Source organism: Spermophilus citellus, assembly GCF_964194105.1.
Source record: "Spermophilus citellus genome assembly, chromosome: 9".
In the NCBI taxonomy this organism is placed as follows: domain Eukaryota; kingdom Metazoa; phylum Chordata; class Mammalia; order Rodentia; family Sciuridae; genus Spermophilus; species Spermophilus citellus.
This window is the reverse complement of record NC_138191.1, coordinates 99,175,434-99,199,425: the sequence shown is the minus strand read 5'-3', so window position 1 is coordinate 99,199,425 and position 23,992 is coordinate 99,175,434. Positions and strand designations below refer to the sequence as shown.

Below are 23,992 nucleotides of genomic sequence, written 5' to 3'. Positions count from 1 at the left end.
CAGATGATCTGCTGTAGAAAGAAGTTAATCTACTGATATCCAAGGCTTGGTGTTCCTTCAAGCCTCTACCCACTATTTAAGAGGTCTGTAAAGAAACTTCCATAATTCTGCTAACCTCTAGTTTGTGCCCAGTGGCTCATGCCCCATCTCAGATTGACAACACCTCCTTCTGATGATGCCTACATATAGATACTATATTTAAGGTCCTCTCCTTAGAATAATCAGAAAAACTAAAAGAACATGGGGGAAAGAAAAGTTTTCATAAGAAATGCAAGCAGAATTTAAATTCTCTAAAATTTAGATCCTATACCATATTTCTCTATTTTCTTAAATAACATTTTCAATATTCACCATTGAAAGAAAGATTAATTAAATTCATGGTATGTAATATTTTCAGTGTTTGTTTATTTATTTCATAACAAAGGAATAGAATAGAAGGAGCACAAGACCTGGAGTCAAACAGACCAGTTCAACCACATAGTAGTTGTATGATCTTGGGCAAGTTACTCAACTCCTCTGATAAGAGAAGGGAAATAATAACTCCCTGTGATAGTGTCATGAGAATTAGAGCTAATACATGCAAAGCACAGTGTTCAGCAGATAATAGATGCTCAGTAAATGATAATAGTGATTATACTTTTTTGGTATCTGGATATATTTCAAAACAAACAAAAGGAGGGCCAATCAGTGATATTTTACTTTAGCGCCATGTTAAATCTTCAAGTTAATTTCACGGGAGAAGTTGTGTGACCAAGAAAAAGCCTCAGGTGAGTTACACTATGTCGCTCCCCAAAGCTTTGAAAACTTCCACCTTGCCATACACTTTTGTGACCAAAAAGGGTTTTGTTGTTGTTTTTTCATATTTTGTTTATGTTTTTGTTTTTCATGAGAAAGACTTTTATTTGACTCATCTCATCCCACCAACCAACAAAATAGATAGAGATTGTTATTTTGCTCTGACTCATTTGAAAAAAAAATTTGTCTACAAAATTCCTTGTGCAGAGAGGTTGTGGCCCAGAAGTAGAGTGCTCGCCTACCATGTGTGAGGCACTGGGTTCGATCCTCAGCACCACAAAAAAATAAAATAAAGATATTGCACCCACCTGTAACTAAAAAATAAATATTTAAAAAAAATTCTTTGTGCAACTGTAAGATATTTTCTGACTTTGGGGATTTTTTCTTTTCTTTTGTGTTGTCAGCAATCTTGCTTAGAAAACTGCCTGTTTGCCTGGTGTGGAGGGGCAAGCCTGTAATCCCAGTAACTCAGGAGGAGGATTGCAAGTTCTAGAATAGCCTGGGCAATTTAGGAGACCTTGTTTCAAAATTAAAAAATAGAAAGGGGTTGGATGTAGCTTAGTGGCAGTGTGCCCCTGGTTTCAATTCCAAGCACCAGCAAAAAACAAGGAGAAGGAGAAGGAGGAGAGAGAAAGGAAGGAAGGAAAGAAGGTGATCATTTGCTGGCTTTTCCATTTTTCCTGTTTCCAATATTACTAATCTCCCTTGGTCTCTTCAGTGACCCCTTGCCCTCTTATGTCAAATTTATAGATTATGAGAGTACTAGTCCTGCTTCCAAAAACTTACCAGTGGGATGACCTTGGTCTATTTACCTCCTCTCTATGCTTGTTTTCATCTGCAAAATGGCAAAATGGAAGAAAATATACCCTCTCTGGTTTCTTCACACAGGAGAAAAGAACACATAAGAAAGAGGGTTTTTTTTTTCCTTGGTGGTTCTGGGGATTGAACCCAAGGCCTTGTGCATGTGAGGATGTTGCTCAGAGGCAGAGTGCTTGCCTAGCTTCCTAGTCTGGGTCACCAGACACACACACACACATACACACACACACACACACACACACACACACAAATTGAAGGAAAAAAATGGAGATAGCAAGTCCTACCCTCCTGGCTTCACAGGTCTTTGACACAGACCACCTGACCTAAAGGATATCAATGTGCTTTGCATTATGTCTGGCTATACTTGTTGAAGTTTATGTTACTGAATAGATCATGAGGAGTCCCAAAGGAAAAGTATTTTCTTTGCTCTGCCACCCCCGCCTAGCCTCTGCCTTGACCAAAGAATGCAATTACTTATATCTAAAAGGAAAAAAAATAAAGGGATTATGTTTGAAGGCCTCAGAACAGGGAACAGGAGGGGTCAGGGCAAGGCAGAAAAGTCAACTGACTTACTAAGTAGGGATGAAGGAAGGACAGAGCGGGCAACTGAACCGGCAGAATATCCAAAGGCTGGAAAGCGGGGTTAGGGTGGTTGGGGAGGGGCAGGTAAAGGAATATCCATCGTTTTCATGTGTAGAGTCCCTTGGCTTTTCCAATAAGGTGCAGAGACTGTGATAAACTATATGCTCCAGGTTAGCTGAGTGGGGATGGTAGAGTAGACGGCTCGATGCCAGACCTAACTAGATGTTAGAGGGGAAAAAAATGCCTTCAAGGGCGGTGCTAGCATCATGCAGAATTCTCTTTCTCTCTCTTTCTCTCTCTCTCTCTCTGTCTCTCTCTCTCTCTCTTTTACACACACACACACACACACACACACACACACACACACACACCATAAAGAGGTAATGCTGGGGGTTTAGAAATAGAGTCTCACCGAGTCCCAGCATCTGCATTTTAATAAGGTTCCCCAGTGACTTCTATGCATGCTAAGATTTGAGAAGCATTTCTCTGGCATGGTTTAAATTCTTAAAATAGAAAGGTTTGCCTGCTTAGAGAGGCTGAGAGAACCCAGAGCAATTAGTGTCAAATAATTTTTAATTTTGTAGATGACTAAAGTTTAAAATGTGTACCTTAAGGATTTCATTGGGGGAAAAAAAGGGGGGGCATTTTAAGACAATAATCAGACTAGGCATAGTAATATGATCACATGTGTTTCCAAGATGTAGAAAGTTCCTATAATGTATTAAAAAGGGACAATTAAAAAAGAAAGATAACAATGCAAATTTGTGTAAATTGTATCCACATTTATCAGATAAACCAGGAAGGAAAGCTGTGCTATTTTTCTCCGCCACTGCTCACCTGAATCCCTTCCCTGCACCTGGTAATTTACATATGTGACCTCCTTGCACTTCTATGTTGGTGTCCTTGAACCAGAAAACCACAAAAGTGGAAATAAAGTAGGAAGTGAATAAAGAAATTAAGAGACACTTGAAATATGATGTGTCTAATCCAGAGATCTTTGGTGGCTGTGAGCTATAGAGATAAAACAGAGATTTCTAGGACCAGGGACCTGCCAAGATACACCCAAGGATACGTGGCTGTGGTTTCCAGAGGTTCTGTTGTATTGTGGGTGTAGTCATTACAGAAAGAACTTTAGATACTGACAGACATGTATTTGAATTATCCTGTCTCTCCCATGCACGAGCTGTGTGCTCTTGGGTACCTCACTTGACATTTCTGAGCCTCAATTCTCTCCATTGTAAAAGAGGTAATAATAAAATACCTTACAGAGGTGTGGGAATTAAGGAAGAAAATATAGCTAAAGCATTGATCCCAGGCCAATTTTTACAAAACCAAGTTACTTCCTCTCCTCTTCCTTAACCACTGGGTCACATCCCAAAGCCTTTTTTGTATTTTATTTAGAGATAGGGTCTCACTGAGTTTCTTAGAGCCTCACTAAGTTGCTGAGGCTGGCTTTGAACTTGCAATCTTCCTGCCTCATTCTCCCAAATCGCTGGGATTACAGGCATGCCCCACCATGCCCAGCCCAGATCCTAGTTTTCTGCTCACCTTCCCGGTTGTATATTATCTGGCAATTTAACTTTTCTGAGCCTCCTTTTCACATTTAGAAATAGAAGATGTATAATGAAAATTAAATGGCATATCCCTTAATGACATGCTTGGTACATGGTAGGAACTCAGTCAATTTTAGCTTTTATAAGAGCTAAAATTACTAGGATGAATATAATTTCCCATTTTAAGGATGAGAAGTTTGAGGTTTAGAAAGATAAAGGCTTATTCAAGTTTGTGATTTCCAACCTGGGGATCTTTCCACAGTGTGAAAACTAGAACTGTTGATCAGAGTCCAGAAAGCTTTACCTGCCAAAGATCCAGGCCAAGAACACTGATGTTATAATAATGACAAATGGTGGGGTCAGGCTTATATTTAGGGTTGTCTATTTCTGGATGAATCCACTCTCCCTGGTAATTGGGATTGTCAATGATCCGAGGTTTCCACTGTCCCTGAGCAGAGAACCAAAGCATGAACACAGGATTAACATTTTTCCATTCTTCTGATCTCATGTAATCAAAAAGGCCAATCAATTCATTAGAGTAGTTGTGTATTAGACATAAGAATTCAGAGCAGGATTCCTGGAGCTTCTTTCCCTTTCTTTGAGTTAATGCACAAGACTCTTTCAAGTTGCCTTTTCTACTCAGAGGGTGCTAAAGGATGGGGCAGAGACTCATTCTGAGCGTGTCCCCATCTCTGCATGAGCTTATTCATGAAGTTAAGAAACTGTGGCTTCTTAGAGAACATCATCTAAGTATCTTGGCACTCGGGCCAATCTCCTCCTGGTGGGTGGCACAGGAAACTGTGGCCAAATAAATTGCTTGCCTCAGTCAGTTTTATTGTTGGTCCACTTGTCAACTGACTTCTTTAGTTCTTGCTTTTGACAAGAGGTCAGGAATTAACCCTTAAAAAGAAGTTCTCCTGTCCCCTAACAGCTTGAGTTCATGCATGTTTTACCCTTTCCCTTCCAGGCCCACTTCTGAGACTTCCAGACCCATTTCCTGTTTGGACCATGTTCTTTTGGTTGCTTTCCACTGCACTGGACAAGCTCCTTGCTCAGGAGCTTGAGCATTGTCCTTACCAGCCTATCCTCTCCCAGTTGGGCACAGCCCTGAGAGAAGGGTTGGCATGAGGACAGTGTTATTTGGGGTAAGGGAGTAGAAGTGAGGGAAAAATGACCACAGGATCTCAGAATTTGTTTTGTAAATTAGAATATACATTGCTTCTATCTTATTTCTCATACCCATTGGAAAGACACACACCCCCCTCCCTACCTCCACCTCACCTTATATTTGAGGTTTGGTATCAGGGGCCCTTCCCACTCCCCATCCATCGCCTCATTCCAGTCATCCGGCTTTTTGGCCTCCGGGTCTGGGATGTACTCAAAGTCCTCCCAGTCCTAAAATGAAATGTTTCTCCATGCAGATAGATCTGTGGTCTGGGATGAAACTGTGGTCAGGAGGAACTGGTTCCCTACCCCAACCATCCTTCTGCTCACCTACATAAAGGGCTAGCTCAGGACTTTGTAAATAAACTCCTATGCAGGAAACAAAAAGCCTTTAAGCAGCAACTCCTGCCCCACCTCTGGGTTCTCTATCACTCTGACCTTGAGTACTTGAAGCTCAAATCAGATAGGAATTTCCCTTGTCTCTGACCTCACCCTTTCCCCAAACATGTGCTTATTATGGTTTGGATGTGGTTTGTTCCCACCAGCATTTAATTGCCAGTGTGATGGTATTGAAAGGTGTTGCAATTTTTGAGACAGATTTTCTAGGCAGGGTTCTCTCAAGAGGATAGCTCCCAGGATAGGATGCTAACTTTCTGTTTCAGGAAGCTAATCCCCAACCAGCTAATCAGTTTCCATCTTCTTCTGGTTCATTTTGCAGGGGGAACAGAGGCCTTCAGCCTCTCTGCTTTCACCCAGGACTTGAGCCAACTCTGACAGCATCAGGTGGAGGGTTTCACCAGGAGGGCGGATCTATGGTTAATCTTGCTGCCCTGAGCCTGCCCACCAGGTTTGGTAGGAGTTTAGACCTAATTTTCCCACGGTGCTGAAGGCCCAGACACTTTGCCTGATTATCTGTCTTAATCTCTGCCTAAATCTCCCTCCCCCTGTAATTGGAGTCTTTTGCTGAGTCTCTTTACATAAGGTTACACTGCAGGCTTCTCTTTAAGAACTGTTAGTCAGCTTTTTGCCACTGTGACCAAAAGACCCCACAAGAACAACTGAGAGAAGGAAAAGTTTATTTTGGCTCATGGTTTCAGTTATTTACTCCATGGTCAGCCAAGTCTGTTACTCTGGGATCAAGGTGAGGCAGAATATCATGGCAGAAGGGTGTGGTGGAGAATCAGGGCTCACCTCATGGAGGTCAGGAAGAAGAGAGAGAAAGCAGCTGCAAGGAAGATGAACTCTTTCAGGTCACATTCCCCAGTGACCCATTCAAACTAGGATGGACTGATTACAGTACAGTTCTCACAATCCATTCATTTTGCCTCTAAATATTTCTGCATTAACAAAGGAGTTTTTGGGGGACATCTTATATATCCAAGGACCAAACCCAGCTGTTGGGTTCCCTGCTGCCCTCACCTACCCCAAACATCTCCTCACAAGAAACTGACCCTACTCTGACCTGTGGAGTAGCAACATGGCAGGTGGGGCCCTCCATGGGCTGGCTCTGGAAGACTTCTAGGCTGTCCTCCTATCATGTACCACCTTGAACTTTATCCTCCCAAAATACTGAACTGCTGCTTCAGTTCTTTTGACAATCATATTATTTTCCACCTTTGCTTCACCTATTCCCTAGGTCTGGAATGTCTTTCTTCTAACCCATTTTTACTTCCCTTACTCTAGTGAATTTATATTTTGAAATTCAGTATGTTATAAAGGATATAAATGCCATATATTAAGGATTTACCATGTACCAGACATTATGTTCTGTATTTTATATTAGCTCATTTAATCTTCACAACAACTTTCATGCATGGGCATCATACTAATCCCTGTTTATGAAACTGACTTTCACAACAGTATGTTCTTTGCCCAGGGTTTGTTAGTAGGTTGAGGTCTCATAGTTAATAAGTGGTGGAACTCACATTGATGCTCATGTTTGTCTGGCCCCAGAGTCTATTTTTCTATCCCTTAGGTTAATCTAATCACTTAAACATTATCTTCTTTCTCAGACCACAACCTATATTCCACCCCAAACTGGGCTTGGGCTCTCACAGGCTTTGACCTCCCTGGGTCTCAGCACTGATCACAGGGTATGATCTTTGTTTTCTTATCTGCCTCCCCTATTAGACTCTGAGTTCTTGGAGAATAAGGGTTGTCCTCATCAAAGATACCTCCAGTACAGCTTTCCAGAATGATAATGAATCAATGAGTATGTACCTTATATTGCCCATATCAATAACTTTGGAGTCAAAGAAATAGAGGTGCAAATCTTCCTTCTAATGTGTGTGTGCTTGGGCAAGTCACTTCGTTTTCTAACGTGTTTCCTTATGCATACAACACTGCTCACAGAGGTTGTCAGAAGGATCCTCAACAAATGTGTGCTCTCTTCCCTCCATCCTGCTTTGAATACTGATCTTGATGGGCCCAGTCTCTGCTCTATCATTCCCAGCCTCCTCCTTTTACCTCACTGCTGGGATCCCACCCACTTCCCAGACAAATATCCTCTGACCTCAGGTTTCTTATCTTCAGGATCTTCTATTTGCAGGCGTTCATCCCATTTCCTTGGTTTCCGGGCATAGGGGTCTTTTATTTTCCTGGGAGGCAAGAACTGCCAATCATCCTCCAGTTCCCCAGTTGCCACTTGCTGGTTGTCAATTTTGACTTCATAAGTAGCATTGGGACGAATGATCAGAGTATACAGGTGAGTGTCTTTATTGATCTATAAAGGAAATGGGGAAATGTCTCAGCTCTATATTGAACTTCTTGGATCTCAAGCATTAAATACACGAGATCCACAGTTCCCTGAATGCCACCTCCCACATTTTCACAAATATACTTTATCACATCTTCCTCCCCTTTCTCTGGTTAACCCTCTAGGTATCCTGGGTCTGTTGTCCTAGTACACACTCCTCCAGTCTCCCTCACCTTCCAGCCTCCTCTTTACAATAGCTCTGATCATTCTCTGATCTTGACTTTTTCTGTCTAGCCCACTAGACTATGAGCTTCTCAACAGCTGGAGTCATATATGATCCATCAGTTGCATTCCTGCTCCAGAGGAGGACATCAGGGAGCTCCTGCACACACAGCCCCCACACCATCCTCCTCCGGAAGGCTCTGGGTTTGAACCAATAACCCAGGCCCCATGGCTTCTTTAGACTCAGTTCCTATCTTCTCTGTGCCCTGGCTGTGCCAAATCTCTGGCAGTACCAGTCTTCCTCAAGTTTCCTTGACTTTTCTCAAGCAATTTTCTCCGCTAGGAATTCAGTTCTCTGTAAAATTATCATATCCCTTCAAGTTATGCTCATCTTTGAAAACTTAGCCCAGGGAAAAAGTTCTTTTAGGAAGGATTGCTGGACTGGGGTTGTGGCTCAGTAGTAGAGCGCTCGCCTAGCATGTACGAGGCACTGGGTTTGATCCTCAGCACCACATAAAAATAAATAAAATAAAGGTATTGTGTCCAACTACAACTAGAAAAATATATATTAAAAAAAGAAGAAGAAGCATTGTCTAAGCCTCCAGTTTGGGTAGGGGTCCTCCCCTGTATTCCCAGACCCCAATTATACTAGGTGGTCATTTTCCTCTTTTTTTTTTTTTTTTTTTGGTGCTGGGGATTGAACGCAGGGTCTTGTGCATGCAAAGCAAGCACCTATCAACTGAGCTATATTCCCAGCCCCAACTTTCCTCTTCTTTACTCTTATCTTCACTTAATTGTAAGTTTTATCAGGTCAGAGGTCATGTCTAGCACATCGTCCACCCCCAAGTCCCAGCTCAGAGTTAGCATTTGGTGAGTGTTTGTCAAATTACTCATGAAATCCACCTACTTTCCTTTAGCTAAACTTAGTGTCTCTAGCCTGATGTTACTATAATAAACTGACCCCTCATTTTAAAGCCCAGCATTCCTTACCTCCCCATTCTCCCCAGTATCTAGCATTAGGGATTGGGCCATGTCATGCATTGAGAACTTTACATGACTTCACAGGTTTCTGGATCAGCTGATCTTTTGTGAATTTATAGCACTTCCTTAGTTCTACTTTCTAATCTGTATAATGTAGATGATAGTGTTTAGTTTATAAGGATTAATGAGATAACCAATATAAAATGCTTATCCTTCCCCCCAGGCTGAGGACCAGCCCTATACACTCACCCTGCACTTGATGGTCTTGTTATTCTCATGGTATTTCCCTTGGTAATGAAGGATGACCTGTACTTTGTTGTTGCCAAAGCCACAAATGTCAGGTCCTGGAAATTAAACCCCAAAGCATGATTTCACATCAATTTCAGGCAGTTTGCCCAGTCCAAGGCCAAGATCCAAGACAGACACAGCCTGTGTGTTAATCAGTATGATCAGCAAGAAATACATGACATACTCTACTGTAGGAATATTTGAGAAAGATTTAATGAAAGGAATCTTTATAAAGGCAGGGTCAGGACATTGGGAAAGCTATAGTGCTATCTCAGGGCTAGGAAGTGGGGTTAGTCCCACCCAGGGCCTGAAGGAGGAGGAGTTACCAGAGCTTGCAAAAAGAGTCCTGTGGAGAAGCAGCCAGGAGAAAAGGGTACTCTTAGTTGAGGGATACAGCTCTTTTCTGTCTCTCTGATGTCCTTCCAGGGATCCTATTGACCAAACCAACCGGAATCCCCTCCCGTGTCAGGCATTTTATACCATGTCATTTAATTCTCACAAGTAGGTATTACTATCTCCACTTTTAGCTGGGAAAATTGTGTCTCCGAAAAGTTAAGCAGCTTGCCCAAGGTCAAACAGCTAATAAGAAGCCTTGCTGGGATTGAAAACACTGCCTACCTAGTTGCAGAGCCTTAGGGCCTTTCTACCTTGTGAAAACTCTCAGGGGAAATATTTATTGATCAGTAACTCTGAGCCCAGAGAACTTTATATGCCAAAGGTTCAGGAATATAACCTAATTCTCAACTTCACCTTCTGAGTTAGTGTTCTCTGACTATCCAACACACACAAACACCCCTACAAAGTGCTCTAGCTACATTGATGTTCTCACCAATTCTCTACTTCCATCTGAATTTTATGACTCAACTTTTGCACACATGCTTCCTCTGCCCTCATTACATACCCTCTACTTCCTTCCCTCCTTATTAAAATCTAACTCAATCTTCAAAGAACAATTAACATCTCCTCCCCAAATCCTCCAGTTGAACTGAATCATGCCATGATCTCATTCTGTGATCTTATAGCACCTCATTAATATCTTTTAAAAAATATGTCCTTCATTCTTCCTCCCTGCAAATCCCTTACGGGAGATTGAACTCAGGGGCACTTTATCACTAAGCTACATCCCCAACCCTTTTCTATGTTTGATTTAAGACAGAGTCTCACTAAATTGCTTAGGGCCTCACTAAATTGCTGAGGCTGGCCTTGAACTAGTTCTCTAGCCTCATCCTCCTGAGAAGATGGGATTACAAGTGTATATCTGAGGGTTCATTCCATCGGTTAAAAAATTATTCAATTGCCTGAAGGTGGATGGATGAAGTAGAAAAAAACACAGGCTTTAGAGGCAAATGGACTGGGTTCAAGTTCTGGTTTCCCACTTACTCACTTTGGGCAAATTTCTTGCCTGAAAGAAAACCCAATCTTGTAGGGTTGTTTGAGGATCAGATAAATAACGTACACATAAAAGGGAAAAAAAATCACATTTTTATTATTTCCAATTTCCCTGCTACTACCACTGTGTACACATACATTTCTTGTGAGAAGGGTAAATTCTGAAGAAAGAAAAATGAGCAAAGACACATAATTTTGACAACCAGTGATGCTATAAGAATGAAGGTCATATTTTTTAAGAGATATTAATGAGGTGCTATAAGATCACAGAATGAGCTCTGAATAAGAGATCAAATGACAAAAAACTAAGTAGGAAAAGGGGAGGATGCAGAGCACAGTGTTTCATTGTAGTAATAGCTTTTGAGACTGTCTACATTGTTTATGACAACCTTCTCTCCTCACCCCCAACCCAGGAGTATTGGGAATCAAACCCAGGACATTGAACATGCTGGGCAAGCACCTCAACCACTAAGATAGAGTTCCAGTTCCCTTCTCTTTCCCCTGTGCTATAAATTTGCTAATACCAGGCACCTCCCCACCTCTTTGGTCTACTTATATTAACATTTAGGTTTAGAGTTGCTTTTTTCATATCCTGTTGAAGAGTCCTACTGCACAGGTAGTGTGAAACTATCACATTACAAATTTTGTTCCAGGTCAACGTAAATCTTTTCAACAACCACAGTAGTTCTTATCTCACTTAGTACCTTGTAGGACTGACAGCAACTGTTTTCAGAGAGCTTACCAAACATGATGTAATACTCAGATTCTGAATGCATATCCTCTTGGTTCAGGGTGGCAGGAAATAGTTTCACATACCCGCCACCGCAATCAATGCCTTGCTCGTGTTTTACTGAAAACTGAACCACCAAGGTCTCATTCTCATTGCTGAACGGCTTAAACCTTGTTGAAAGGGCATAAAACTTGGCATCTTCACTGGTCTGGAGACCTAAAAACAGAGAGCATAGAGACTTTAGGATTAAATGACCAAAAAGCAACCAGAGAGACTCATCACTTGATCTAACCAATCTCTGGTATTTTCTCACACACAGTAGCTGTGCTGAAAGTTTTACACTTGAAATCTCATTCAAGCCTTAGAACAATCCTGCAAAATGGTATAACCCCACTTTACAAGTCTGGAGGGTGAGTTCTGGGGAAGTCAAGAGACCTGCATTGGACCACATGCCTGATAAGGAATCAAGCTGGAAGTTTTAGCCACATTTGACAAATGCTTTCTTTCCTTCTATCCAAGCTACCTCTGCTTTTCAAGAGATATTTAAACACTGCTCTGTAGCTTTACAAAACAAGGCCCTGTTTTTTTTGTTTTGTTTTGTTTTGTTTTTTTTTTTTGAGACACCTCCTCTCCCTGCCCCACCCAGGCCAAAATGAGGCTCTGCCATGCAAAAGTGCTGAGGTTAAAAGAGGCCCTGCAGGGGCAGGGGCTGTGGCCTAGTGGTAGAGTGCCTGCCTTACACATGTAGGGTATTAGATTCGAGCCTCAGCATCAGATAAAAACAAATAAACAAAGATATTGTGTCCATCTACAACTAAAAAAATGTTTAAAGAGAGAGACCCTGTATCAACTCTTAGATCAAATGATCATCTTTGCTATTGTTGACTGAACACTTAATCTTTTTTAAAAAATATTTTTTTAGTTGTAGTTGGACACAATATCTCTATTTTATTTATTGTTATGTGGTGCTGAGGATCGAATCCAGCGCCTCACACAAGCTAGGCGAGTGCTCTACCGCTGAGCCACAACCCCAGCCCCTGAACACTTAATCTTTACCAGACAATGTGTTCATTCATGTGTGTTATTGCACTTAATCCTCATAAAAACCTCATTAGTTGGGCTCTACTAATGTCTCCACTTTGTCATAAAATTGATGAGGCCATTTCACTTGTCCAGGATCACCCAACCAATCCTTCTAATTCCAGAACCCCCAGCCTTCACTTCAAGTCTTTTACCTCCTCCCTCTTCAGCAAATATCATGGTGGTCAGGGATCTTAGAGTCTTTCTAGTCTAACCACATTACTTTATTGATGAGGAAAACATGCTCCAGCGAAGAAAGGTTACTTACTCAAGATCACACAGTCACAAATAACAGACAAGCCAAGTCTCCTGGCTCCCAGGCCAGTAGTCTTTATTATGCCACGCTGCTGCCCAGCTGACTGGTGATGGCTCTGCCTCTTTAACTCTCTGAGTCTCATTTCCTCATTAACAAAATGTGGATAATTATTTCTATCTCACAGGGTTCCTGGTGAAGGTCAAGTGAGCAAGAGATGCGAGAAGTACTTATAAACTGTCAACACAAATCCCATAAGTCATATAAAGAATTGGTTCGTGCAACGTGCTTTTGGAGACAAAATCATTCTTGTATGTTAGACCCTGCAGTCTTGTTCAGTATTAATTTATTAATCTCTTAGCTTTCCATGTACTTTTAACTTCTTTATCTCTAATTGAAATTCCCATTATATTCTAACATAAAATACTCCCCACCTTTTTTCAAATTTCCAAGTTAATAAATGCAATATTTCTATTTTTTTTAAAAAGCTATCAACATGCAATGTAAGGGGCTATCATGATTCATGCTTGCTCAAGGTCTTTACTTCATGAGCTCACAGTTCTCTCTACTTCCCTGAGTCACACTCTGGTGAATTTAGGTTTATTTCAGTCCCTTTGAGTAATTTTTAAGCTCCTGAAGAAGAGGGCCATCTTTATATTCCCAGCATCTAGGACAGGGCTGGAATAGAGGAAATGCTCAATAAATGTGTATTGAGTTATTAGAAGGATGATAGGTTCTGATTCAGATAAGTTCCCTCAAGCATTTATTGCACACCAGGCTCTTTGATAAGTACTTCCCTGTCTGACATCATATTAAGAACTGTGCACATTTTTATTCCATGATGACTACTACTACTACTATTTTGCGGTACTAGAGATTGAACCCAGGAGTGCTCTACCATTTAACTACACCTCCAGGCCTTTTGTTTTTTAGAGACAGGGTCTCACTCAGTTGCCCCCAGCTGGCCTTGAACTTGTGATCCTCCTGCCTCAGTCTCCCCAGTTGCTGGGATTACAAATATATGCCATTGTGTGTGGCCTGTTCTCATTTTAAAGAGATTTTTTTTTGTACTGGGGATTGAACTCAGGGGCACTTGACCACTGAACCACATCCCCAGCCCTATTTTGTATTTTTATTTGGAGACAGAGTCTCACTGAGTTGCTTAGTGCCTCACTTTTGCTGAGGCTGGCTTTGAACTTGTGATCCTCTTGCCTCAGCCTCCTGAGCTGCTGGGGTTACAGGCATGTGCCACCCTGCCCAGCTAAAGAAAATTTAAAAGAGATCTTTCTTCAAAGATCTCAGGGAGGGGAGCAGTTAGAGAAGCCAGGAAAGACTTCCTCAGAGAAAGGAGTGGCACAGGATCAGAAGAGCAAGTTTTTTGTTTGTTTGTTTGTTTTTGTTTTTGTTTTTTAAGAGAGAGAGAGAGAATTTTTATTTATTTTTTAGTTTTTTGGTGGACACAACATCTTTGTATGTGGTGCTGAGGATCGAACCCGGGCCACACGGATGCCAGGTGAGCACGCTACCGCTTGAGCCACATCCCCAGCCCAGAAGAGCAAGTTTTGAGGCTCTGTTCTGCCAAACTCTGCCTGATTCAGTTCCCCTTCACCAAGCCTCTTTCATACCCTGGGGACCTTCCAGACAACCAAAAGGAATCTGAAGAGCTTGAGTGGGATGAGATGTGAAGGATGACAACTGAGAGTGAAATGACAGGAGATGGGTGGCTATGCAGACTGCCCTACTGGAGTCACCATGACACAGGTGTCTGTCCCATGGGTCACTCAGTCTCTAATTCTCTAGAAGCAATTTTCCAGAGTGGATTTAAATAAGATTTAAAATGCTTAAACCAGTTTATAATGCTCTCCTTCAGTAAACATGAAAATGAGATGCATAACAGTAGCCAGGAAGGAGAAGATGGGAAATCACTGCAGAGAATGATCAATGAATTCTATTTATAGACAAAAGCTTTCTGAGACCAAAAACCCATGCTGACAGCCCTAGTCCTCAGAGCTCACTCTTTCTTCACAATACTATTGGCCCTTAAAATGGCTCTGTCTAATGAACATGGCAAGTGATGATACTGTCTCCTAAAATCAAGGCTCAGAGAAGTAAAAAGACTTGTTCTAATTGTATAGCTAGTAGGTGATGGGAGTTAGCCCTAGGTCTGTTTTACTCCACTATCTACAATACTAAACTGCTCTAGGGAAGAGAAACATTTGGACATTATGCAGTGCTTTCTTCTGCTTCAAGTGCAGAGTGCTACTTGAAAAATCCTAGGGGGGTTGGGAAAGCAGCAGAGTCCGAGTAATGAACAGTTTCTGAAGCCAGACCCACAATCAGATCCCAGTCCCACCCGTTGGCAGCTGGTTATATGGACTTGAGCTCATAACCCAACCTCTCCTAGGCTCCTTTGCAAAACTGGGAAAATAATAGTGACCACCTCATAAAGTTGTTAGAAGGATTAATGGGAATAATATGTGTAAGGACCTAGTTTAAAATGCCTATTATTCAATGAATGGATATTATTATTTTAGTGGAAAGTTAATCCTTTTCCATTTACTATTTTTTTTTCCTTTTAGTCATGGGAATGGAACCCAAGGGTATTCTATCACTGAGCTACATTCCCAGTCCTTATTATTTTTTTATTTTGTGACAGGGTCTTGCTATGTTGCTAAAGCTGGCCTCGAATTTGTGATCCTATGGCCTCAGCCTCCAGAGTCACTGGGATTAGGTATGCACCACCCTGCCTGGTCTCCATCTTCTAATTTTTTAAGAGAAATGAATTGATAGTCAGAAACAAAAACAATTGCATAAAAGTCATAATTTTCCCATTCAATTGGTGCATTCCTGAATTCCAGTATTTACCTTTATCTTTTTCTTGGTCTCCATAAAATTTTCCTGCCGTAAGCTGAAATTTACCATAATCCGGCCGATGTTTAGATTCTACCCATCGTTTTTTCCATTCATCTGTGGAGTAAAGGAGAAAAAAAAAAGCAACATATTAAACTTATTTGTGACTGGGTGTGGTAGTACACATTTGTAACCCCAGCTACTTGGGAGGCTGAGGCAAGAGTATCACAAATTTGAGAGGAGCCTGGGAAATGTAATAAAACCCTGACTCAAAGTAGCATAAAAATGGTTGGAGATTAGATCAATTCTTGTCTAGTGTGTGGGAATCCATAGGTTTAATCCCCAGTACTACAAAAAAAAAAAAAAAAAAGGAAAAAAAATTTTTTTTTTTTTAAAGAGAGAGTGAGAGAGGGGGAGAGAGAGAGAGAGAGAGAGAGAGAGAGAGAGAGAGAGAATTTTTAATATTTATTTTTTAGTTCTCGGCGGACACAACATCTTTGTTGGTATGTGGTGCTGAGGATCGAACCAGGGCTGCACGCATGCCAGTCGAGCGCGCTACCGCTTGAGCCACATCCCCAGCCCAGAAAAAAATTTTTTTGTTAGAAAATAAAATGCAGCCAATGCTGATCAAGTCTTATGGAAAGGGTAAGAGTATAACAGAGGATGACTCCAATATTCCTGAAATCCCCTCACTATACAATGCCTAAGATCTTACTCTTCAGGCACTACCACATGAAGTGGCTTAAATACCAAGTATGTGAGTAATTTATACATAATGCCTTACTCTATCATCTTTTATGACAGTTAAATTCTAAAGACCACCATGGAAATATGGTTGAAGGGCATGAAATATTTGTTCTCATAAAAGTAGGTAGAAAAAATGTGCTTAGGAGGCTAAATCATACGTACTTATGTTTAGCAAAGCAAAATAATAAAATTAGCTTACCAAGAGATTAGCAGTAACATTTTATACTTCTTGAATTAGTAATGATGATAATGAACAATCAATTTCCATTTACCTTCTTTTGTTGCTTAAACTTTTTAGACTCTCCCTTACTGTTTCAAGGAGATGCTGATAAATGTGTTTTGTTTTGGCACAGATGGCATGCAGACAAAGAGGCATTCTTTTTGGGACCTGGCACTCCATCCAAACATTCATTGCCTTTGTGATTTTATGCTTCAGAGTTGCTGACTCCCACTTCTTGGGCCCATCCTGGTCCCAGAGTCACAGGGCAATTTGGCAACTTGAGATAGAAAAGGCCTTGGAGGTAGCCTTATTTCATCTCCTCCCTGCAGCTGAATGGATATTTCTCAAATTCCACTCCCCAATATCTCAGCCTTAGCTCTACCCATGAAAATCCTGAACCAACATACACCCATTAAGGCCACTGTGAGCTGCTCTGTCAGCTACTGTTACTCAAGCCTGATGACTCAACTACTTCCTTTCATGAAACCCAAGGGCCTTGGGCTTGCTTTTGAAGGAGTTAAGAATATACCACCCTAAAATATGCTGCTCTGGCATATTGACTGTGTTGAATTAAAGACATTTAAAAACAGCAGGTGCAAGAAGATCACTCTGACCTTCATTCTTTTTCTTAAAAATAGGAATAAGGGCTGGGGTTGTGGCTCAGCAGTAGAGAGTTCGCCTAGCGCATGTGAAGCATTGGGTTCGATCCTCAACACCACATAAAAATTAATTAATTAATTAATTAAAGGTATTGTGTCCAACTACAACATATATATATATATATATATATATATACATATATATATATATGTATATATATATAAATATTTCACAACCTATTACTTGTCCGATTCAGTCCAATTTTATTCCTGTGGTATATATATATACCACAGGAATAAAATTCTCATGTGAAAAATGTCTTGCTGTGCATGGTGGCGCACACCTGTAATCCCAGCACCCTGGAGGCTGAGGCAGGAGTATTTCTAGTTCAAAGCCAGCCTCAGCAATTTATCAAGCACCTAAGCAACTCAGTGAGACTCTTCTCTAAAATATAAAAAAGGTCTGGGAATGTGGTTCAGTGATTAAGTGCCCCTGGGTTCAATCCCTGGTACCAAAATATATATGTGTGTGTGTGTGTATGTGTGTGTGTGTTGTGTGTTTGTGTGTATATTCACTATATATATATATATATATATATATATATAACATTCTTATTATTGAAGATGGAAATGGAACCTCATGAAAATCTGGACAAACCTCATTACATCAACCTTTATCTTCCTAGTCACTTCACTATCCAATTCACTTCCCTACCAAACTCCTTATCACATTTCACAACCTATTACTTGTCCAATTCAGTGTTTAAGAGATTAATTTTGCTTCTCTGCATTTTCACTTCTTTATGAGCAATCCCATGCCACATAAAACATGTATTAAGTGCCCAGCACGGTGGAATACATGTATAATCCCAGCAACTTGCAAATTCAAGGTCAGTCTCAGCAACTTAGCAAGGTCCTAAGCAACTTAGTGAGACCTTGTCTCAAAATAAAAAATAAAAAAGAGCTGGAGAGGAGCGGGGATTTTGGTTCAGTGGTAGAGCACTTGTCTAGCATGTGTGAGGCACTGGGTTCGATTGTCATCACCACATATAAATAAAAATGAATAAAAAAATAAAGCTCCTAAACATCTAAAAAGTGCCCCTGGTTTCAAGTCCCAGTACAAAACAAACATGAATTAAGTAAATTTGTATGCTTTTCTCCTGTTATTCTGTTTTACATCAATTTAATTCTTAGTCTCAGCAAGGACAGCCAAAAAACCTAAAAGGGGATTGGGGTATAGCTCAGCGGTAGAGAGTTTATCTAGCATGAGCAAGACCCTGGTTCAATCCCTAGCACCACAAAACAAAAGCCTCTAAGGGAAGAAAGAAAATTTTCCTTCCCCAATACTTCATTGTTTTCTCCGTCTCTCTCAAAGTCTCAGTATTTGACAGCCTTGGTGCCCACCTCTCTCTCCCTCCTAAGAGAGTGGTGTCACGAGTTTCTGCCTAAAATTGCTGTGGCTTGTATGAAGTAGACCTTATTTCTCTGACCAGAGTTGATCCAATGAAGGATAAGTATTGATGCCAAAGTCAAAAGATCAATGCTAAAGCCAAAGATATATGTTAGGACCTCATGTGACGATGCTAGGAGATAGGTACTCTTTGTTCCAGTTGGCACCTTGTTAGTGGTGGACCTAATAAGTGGTGGAATCAGTTCTGTCTGGCTTGCATAATTGTCTTTCCTCTGAAAGAAGAAAGAGATACAAGGAAAAGTGCTATGCAGGAAAAAAAAATGTGTTATAATTTATAATAGCTACTAAAAATGTTTTTTTTTAAAGATAACTATTTAAAACAAAAGAAAAAATAGATACTATTTAGCAGCCATATGTAGGCATTGTGCTCAGTGCTTTATGCGCATTATCTCATTGTGTTCCCATAATAGTCCTGTGATGAATGTCCTGGTTTTTTTTCCCCATTAAAAGATGATGAAACTGAAGTTTAGAATCTTGCCTAAGAGCCCAGTTAGTAAGTAAGTGAGCAGCTTACCCAGATCTATGCAACACTAAAATCTGTACTTTTAGCTAGACTAGACTAGACTACTTAAAAATAGTCTAGACTCTAGACTCTATATATTTCCCTAAGATCAAACATGTGAAAAGCCCTTTATAACCTAAAGAGTGTGCAACCTGTGTAAGAGTCAATTGTGGCATTTTATAGTTTGTGATGTATAATTTGTGTATAATTTTAGTAAAGTCTATCTTCCTACTGGACTGGTAAGTTACATAACGATTTTGTTGCCCATTGTGTCCTGGTATCTAGCACACAGTAAATTGTTAAAAAAAATTGTTGAATGCCTGAATGGATGTGTCATTATGCTTTTTGCCTAAACCATAAGATTCTCAGCCTTACAAATAGAATAATGCATTTATTCATCCATCCGGCAAATATTAATTGAATTTAACCAGTATGTAGAGACGATTATACAATCTTGGCCTTGAACTTTATGGTAGAAGATATTAGAACAGAAGTCCAGATTTCCCATCTCAAATTATTTTTCAGGGTAAAGAGTATGGATACAATTCAAACCTGACACAATTTAGGGTATCTAAAACAAGAAGTCTCTCTTTTTTAGGAGAATAATGTCATATGATTAATAAAGTTCCATTTTATTGCCTTATAATTTTCCTTTTAACTTTATAATGTCTTAACATCATGAAGACTCAAGCCAGAATGACTCTCAGTGGTCATTTAATCTAACTTCTTTACATTATATAAAGGAAAACAGAAGCCCACAGAAGGAAGTAACTTGCTTACGGACACATAGTTACCAGTTGCAAATCTGAGACTAGAATCTAGTACTTCTGCACTCTGGCTCTGGGCTCATTTGTTCCTTCATTCAACAAATGAATATTAGTCATTCACTTTATGCCAGGGATTAGGTACACAGACATGAAAATCTGACAAGGCCCCTTCAGGGACCTATGAGCCTTGAGGAGTTCAGGGAATCTGGTAGAAGAAACATACAAGTAAACAATTTAAATAGTAAACAAGTAGACAGACAAGTGAAGCAACAGTGTGGTTAGGGTAGGTTAAGGAAGCAGAGGGTAGTAACATCCAGGAAAACATCTACCTTCTCCCAGGCATCAGAGAGGACTTCAGAGGAGGCTTGTTTGAAGAAAGAATTAAAAGGGCAGAAAGGCGAGGAGAGGGTGTTCCAAACAGAATGTCTTGCATTTATAAAAGACCAGAGGCATGAAGCAGCATTGTGTTTCAGGGTAACTATAAAAACTGTATAGTTTTTTAGGGAAGAGAAGAGAAAGAGCCATATCAAGGAGAGCTCTTGAGATCAAGGTAACATTAGATTAACTAAAGTTGAATGCTGCCATTTCTTCCCACCTGATAAATCTTCCCTTTAAATTGGTCAGATATCGATAGGTCTACAGAGACCTCTCCAGCAAAAACTAATGTGTTTGGGAGCTGGCACATCTGGCTGATAAATGCACATAATCACACTCAAATAATCACACTCAAATCTGTAGAGAGAAGCAAGGAGGCCATATAAACAGAGTTCCTCGCTAAACATTCCCCCATAATTGTACCTCTCAACCATCTGCTTGTGATATAGCTCAAATCAACAGACTGACTAGGGACTCAGCTCTGCCACCAGCTTTAGCAATATTTAATTAAATTAATTAATTAATTTATTGATACTAGGTATTTAACCTGGGGGTACTTAACCACTGAGTCACATCTCCAGTCCTTTTTATTTTTTTTTATTTTGAGACATGTTCTCACAAAGTTGCTTAGGGCCTCATTAAGTTGCTGAGGCTGGCCTGGAACTTGTAATCCTCCTGCCCCAGCCTTCCAAATCGCTGGAATTACAGGTATGCTTACACATCTGGCTTCAGCAGTATTTTTAACTTCTTTGTAACTCAGTTTCCTCGCCTGTACAAAAGTTACCTAACTCATAGAGTTTGGGGGATAATTAAATGAAATAGCACGCAGCACAGTTGTAGGCAGGCAAGTGCTCAATCAACACCAGTGGTGTTATATCTGCATATGTGTGTATTTATGTATACAAAGTTTCATAACATCAAAGGTAAAGATAAATATTTTTAGATTTGAAGATAAAAGTTGTATCTTCCCCAGCATCTAGTCCTGAGCCAGAATAGATCCTTTAGAAGAAGCTTGAATAAGCAGATAAAAATACAGATTTGCTGTATTTATTCAAAATTGTAAGATCTTATTCAACAGAAGAGAATTTGTTAGACAATTTAACATTTACCTCTTCAGGTGCCAATATTTTACCTATCATTTTCAGTGGAAAACACTAGACATGATAAAATATACTAGTCTCTTGTGTACAGAATTCTAATAAAAAAACGTAAACTTTTTAAAGACTCAAACTGTCTATCAACCTATAATGTACAGCAGAGATGTAGGTCTGGTTTTCAAGTTTTTCAGTCTCCACTGTCCCTTTTCTTGGAACACTCACTTCTCCCTGAGATTAAGGTGTTTGCCTCTAGCAACTGACTTAGCTGTTGTATATGACTTGGGCAATTCCTTTTCTGCATCGGTGTCTTCATCTATTAAAAAGGTATTATATTTAAACTCTTTAAAGAAAGGAACGCTGGTCAGGTGCAGTACCCCACGCCTGTAATCCCAATGGTTAGGGAGACTGAGACAGAAGGATCACAAGTTCAAAGCCAGCCTCAGCAACTGCAAGGCACTAAGCAACTCAGTGAGACCCTCTCTCTAAATAAAATACAAAAAATAGGGCTGGGGATGTGGCTCAGTGGTTGAATGCCCCTGAACTCAATCCGTGGTACCAAAAAGAAAGGCAGGCAGGCAAGCAGGCAGGCAGGCAGGGTATTGTGGTGTACACCTGTAATCCCAGCAATCTGAGAGACTGAAGTAGAAGGATTGCATGTTTGAGGAAAGCCTCAGTAATTTAGTGAGAACTTGTCTTGAAAAAAAAAAAGGGCTCAGTGGTAGAGTGTCCCTGGGTTCCAACCCAGTACCACAGATAAATAAAAATAAAGAAAGGAATCCTGTTTACATAGTAAGTGCTCGACAAATGTTTCTCAAGTAATGGATTGGCACGAGGACCCAATTAGTTAAGATAATAAAAATAATTATTGTTGCTGTCATTGAACCAGAGCTTCTAGTAGAACTTCCACTTCTCTTGGAGGTTGTCATTTCTAATCCACTGTATCTTAGCCAAGTTTGCTAGGAAAGTGGACATTAAATAAGAGCCTATATGCTTGCAGAAGGAAAAAATACTAGTTTTTCCCTTAAATATTTGCAGAGCACCTTTTCTGTGCTGCCTGAGTGCTAGATGCCAGGGTACTAATTTGAACAAGACATAATTCTTTGAACTCTCAAACCCTCAAAGAGGTTATAGTCTAATGAAAGACATCTGCTTTTCTTATTTTATATTTCTTTTTTCTTTTTGTTTTCAGTACTGGATATTGAATCCAGGGATGTTCTACCACTGAGCTACATTCCTAGTCCTTTTTAGTTGTTTTGTTGGTACCAGGAATTGAACTTGGGGGCATTTGACCATGAGCCACATCTCCAACCCTATTTTGTATTTTATTTAGAGACAGGGTCTCACTGAGTTGCAGAGACTAGCTTTGAACTTGCTAGACTCCTGCCTCAGCCTCCTGAGTCTCTGGGATTATAGGAGTACACCACCACACCCATTGTATAGTCCACTTTCTTGAGGGCAGATTATCTACATAAATTATTTGAAATATATCTTGTATTGCGCTGGGGTTGTAGCTCAGTGGTAGAGCTCACACACTTGCGTAGCACATATGAGGCACTGGGTTCGATCCCCAGCACCACATAAAAATAAATAAATAAAACAAAGGTATTGTGTCCATCTACAATTTTTAAAAATTGTGTTTTGTCCTTATTTATTTATTTATTCTATCATTTCATTATATTAGTATGAACTAATGGATATTTATTTTATACTTAGAGTTATAATCTAACCCAATACCACATTATTTTGTTGCTCAATGTCTTTAGCCATTGGGAATTTTTTTTTTCAGAACTGGGAATTGAATTATAGTATGATGTAGTGCTGTGAACTTCATCCTTAACTCTCATTTTTAAATCTTTTCCCATATTTGTAGTGGTGCATTATAATAATACATAGTGGTAGGATTTGTTGTTATATATTTATACATGCACACACTCTAACTTGGCCAATATCATTCCCTAGCATTTCCCCTTTCTTAAAGTTCTTTTTAAATATTTTATTTTTATGTGGTGCTGAGGATGGAACCCAGTGCCTCATGCATGCTAGGCAAGCGCTCTACCTCTGATCCACAACCCCAGCCCTCCTCTTTCTTAAATTTTATTTTGAGACAATGTCTTGCTGAGTTGCCCAGGTGGGCCTTGAAATTGCTATCCTCCTACCTTAGCCTCCCCAGAAGCTGGGATTACAGGCCTATGCCACCATACCCTGCTGCCATTCCAAATTCTTCCAGTTGGTTCTGTGTCCTTTTGACATTCTCCTATGGTTTTGTTTTTTGAACACCTCCTTACTTTCTGAAACTATAAAATACTCAGATGTCATCATGTATATTCCCTTCCCAGTCCTAGAATCAGACATTTCTTTAAGGAAGCCTAGTTTCTTTTATTAGATAATGGTATTATAAACCATAAAATGGGCTCTGGGTGTCATTAATTTTTTAAAAGTGTTTTAATTAGAGTATAACATTTATTCAGGTAAGAGGACAAATCATAAGAGTATTGCTTGATGATGATGATGATGATGATGATGATGATGTGTGTATGTTGCTTGGGATCAAACCTGGGGCCTCACATACGATAGGCAAATACTCTCCACTAAGTTATATCCCCATTCTCATTTAATGATTTTTTTTTTCCACTGGAGATTGAACCCATGGGTAGTTTACCACTGAGCTGTATCTCCAGTCCTTTTTATTTTGAGACAGGGTCTTGCTAAATTGCTTAGGACCTCATTAAATTATTGAGACTGGCCTTGAACTTGCAATCCTGCCTCAGCCTCCAGAATTGCTGGGATTACAAGCATGCTTCACTACATCCAGC

The 23,992-nt window shown here is 40.1% G+C and overlaps 1 protein-coding gene across 1 annotated transcript in view; it reads right to left on the bottom strand.

Moving 5' to 3' along the window:
- The window catches only part of LOC308656797 (calreticulin-like), a gene marked incomplete at its 5' end in the record, with an annotated part of 33,794 nt that overhangs the window by 3,956 nt on the left and 5,846 nt on the right, over positions 1 to 23,992 (bottom strand). Inside the window, 6 exons of the mRNA XM_081308155.1 lie at positions 4,054 to 4,197; positions 5,031 to 5,144; positions 7,426 to 7,635; positions 9,061 to 9,155; positions 11,231 to 11,434; positions 15,417 to 15,518. Coding sequence (XP_081164281.1) covers positions 4,054 to 4,197; positions 5,031 to 5,144; positions 7,426 to 7,635; positions 9,061 to 9,155; positions 11,231 to 11,434; positions 15,417 to 15,518 — 869 coding nt within the window. The remainder of the gene's footprint in view (positions 1 to 4,053; positions 4,198 to 5,030; positions 5,145 to 7,425; positions 7,636 to 9,060; positions 9,156 to 11,230; positions 11,435 to 15,416; positions 15,519 to 23,992) is intronic.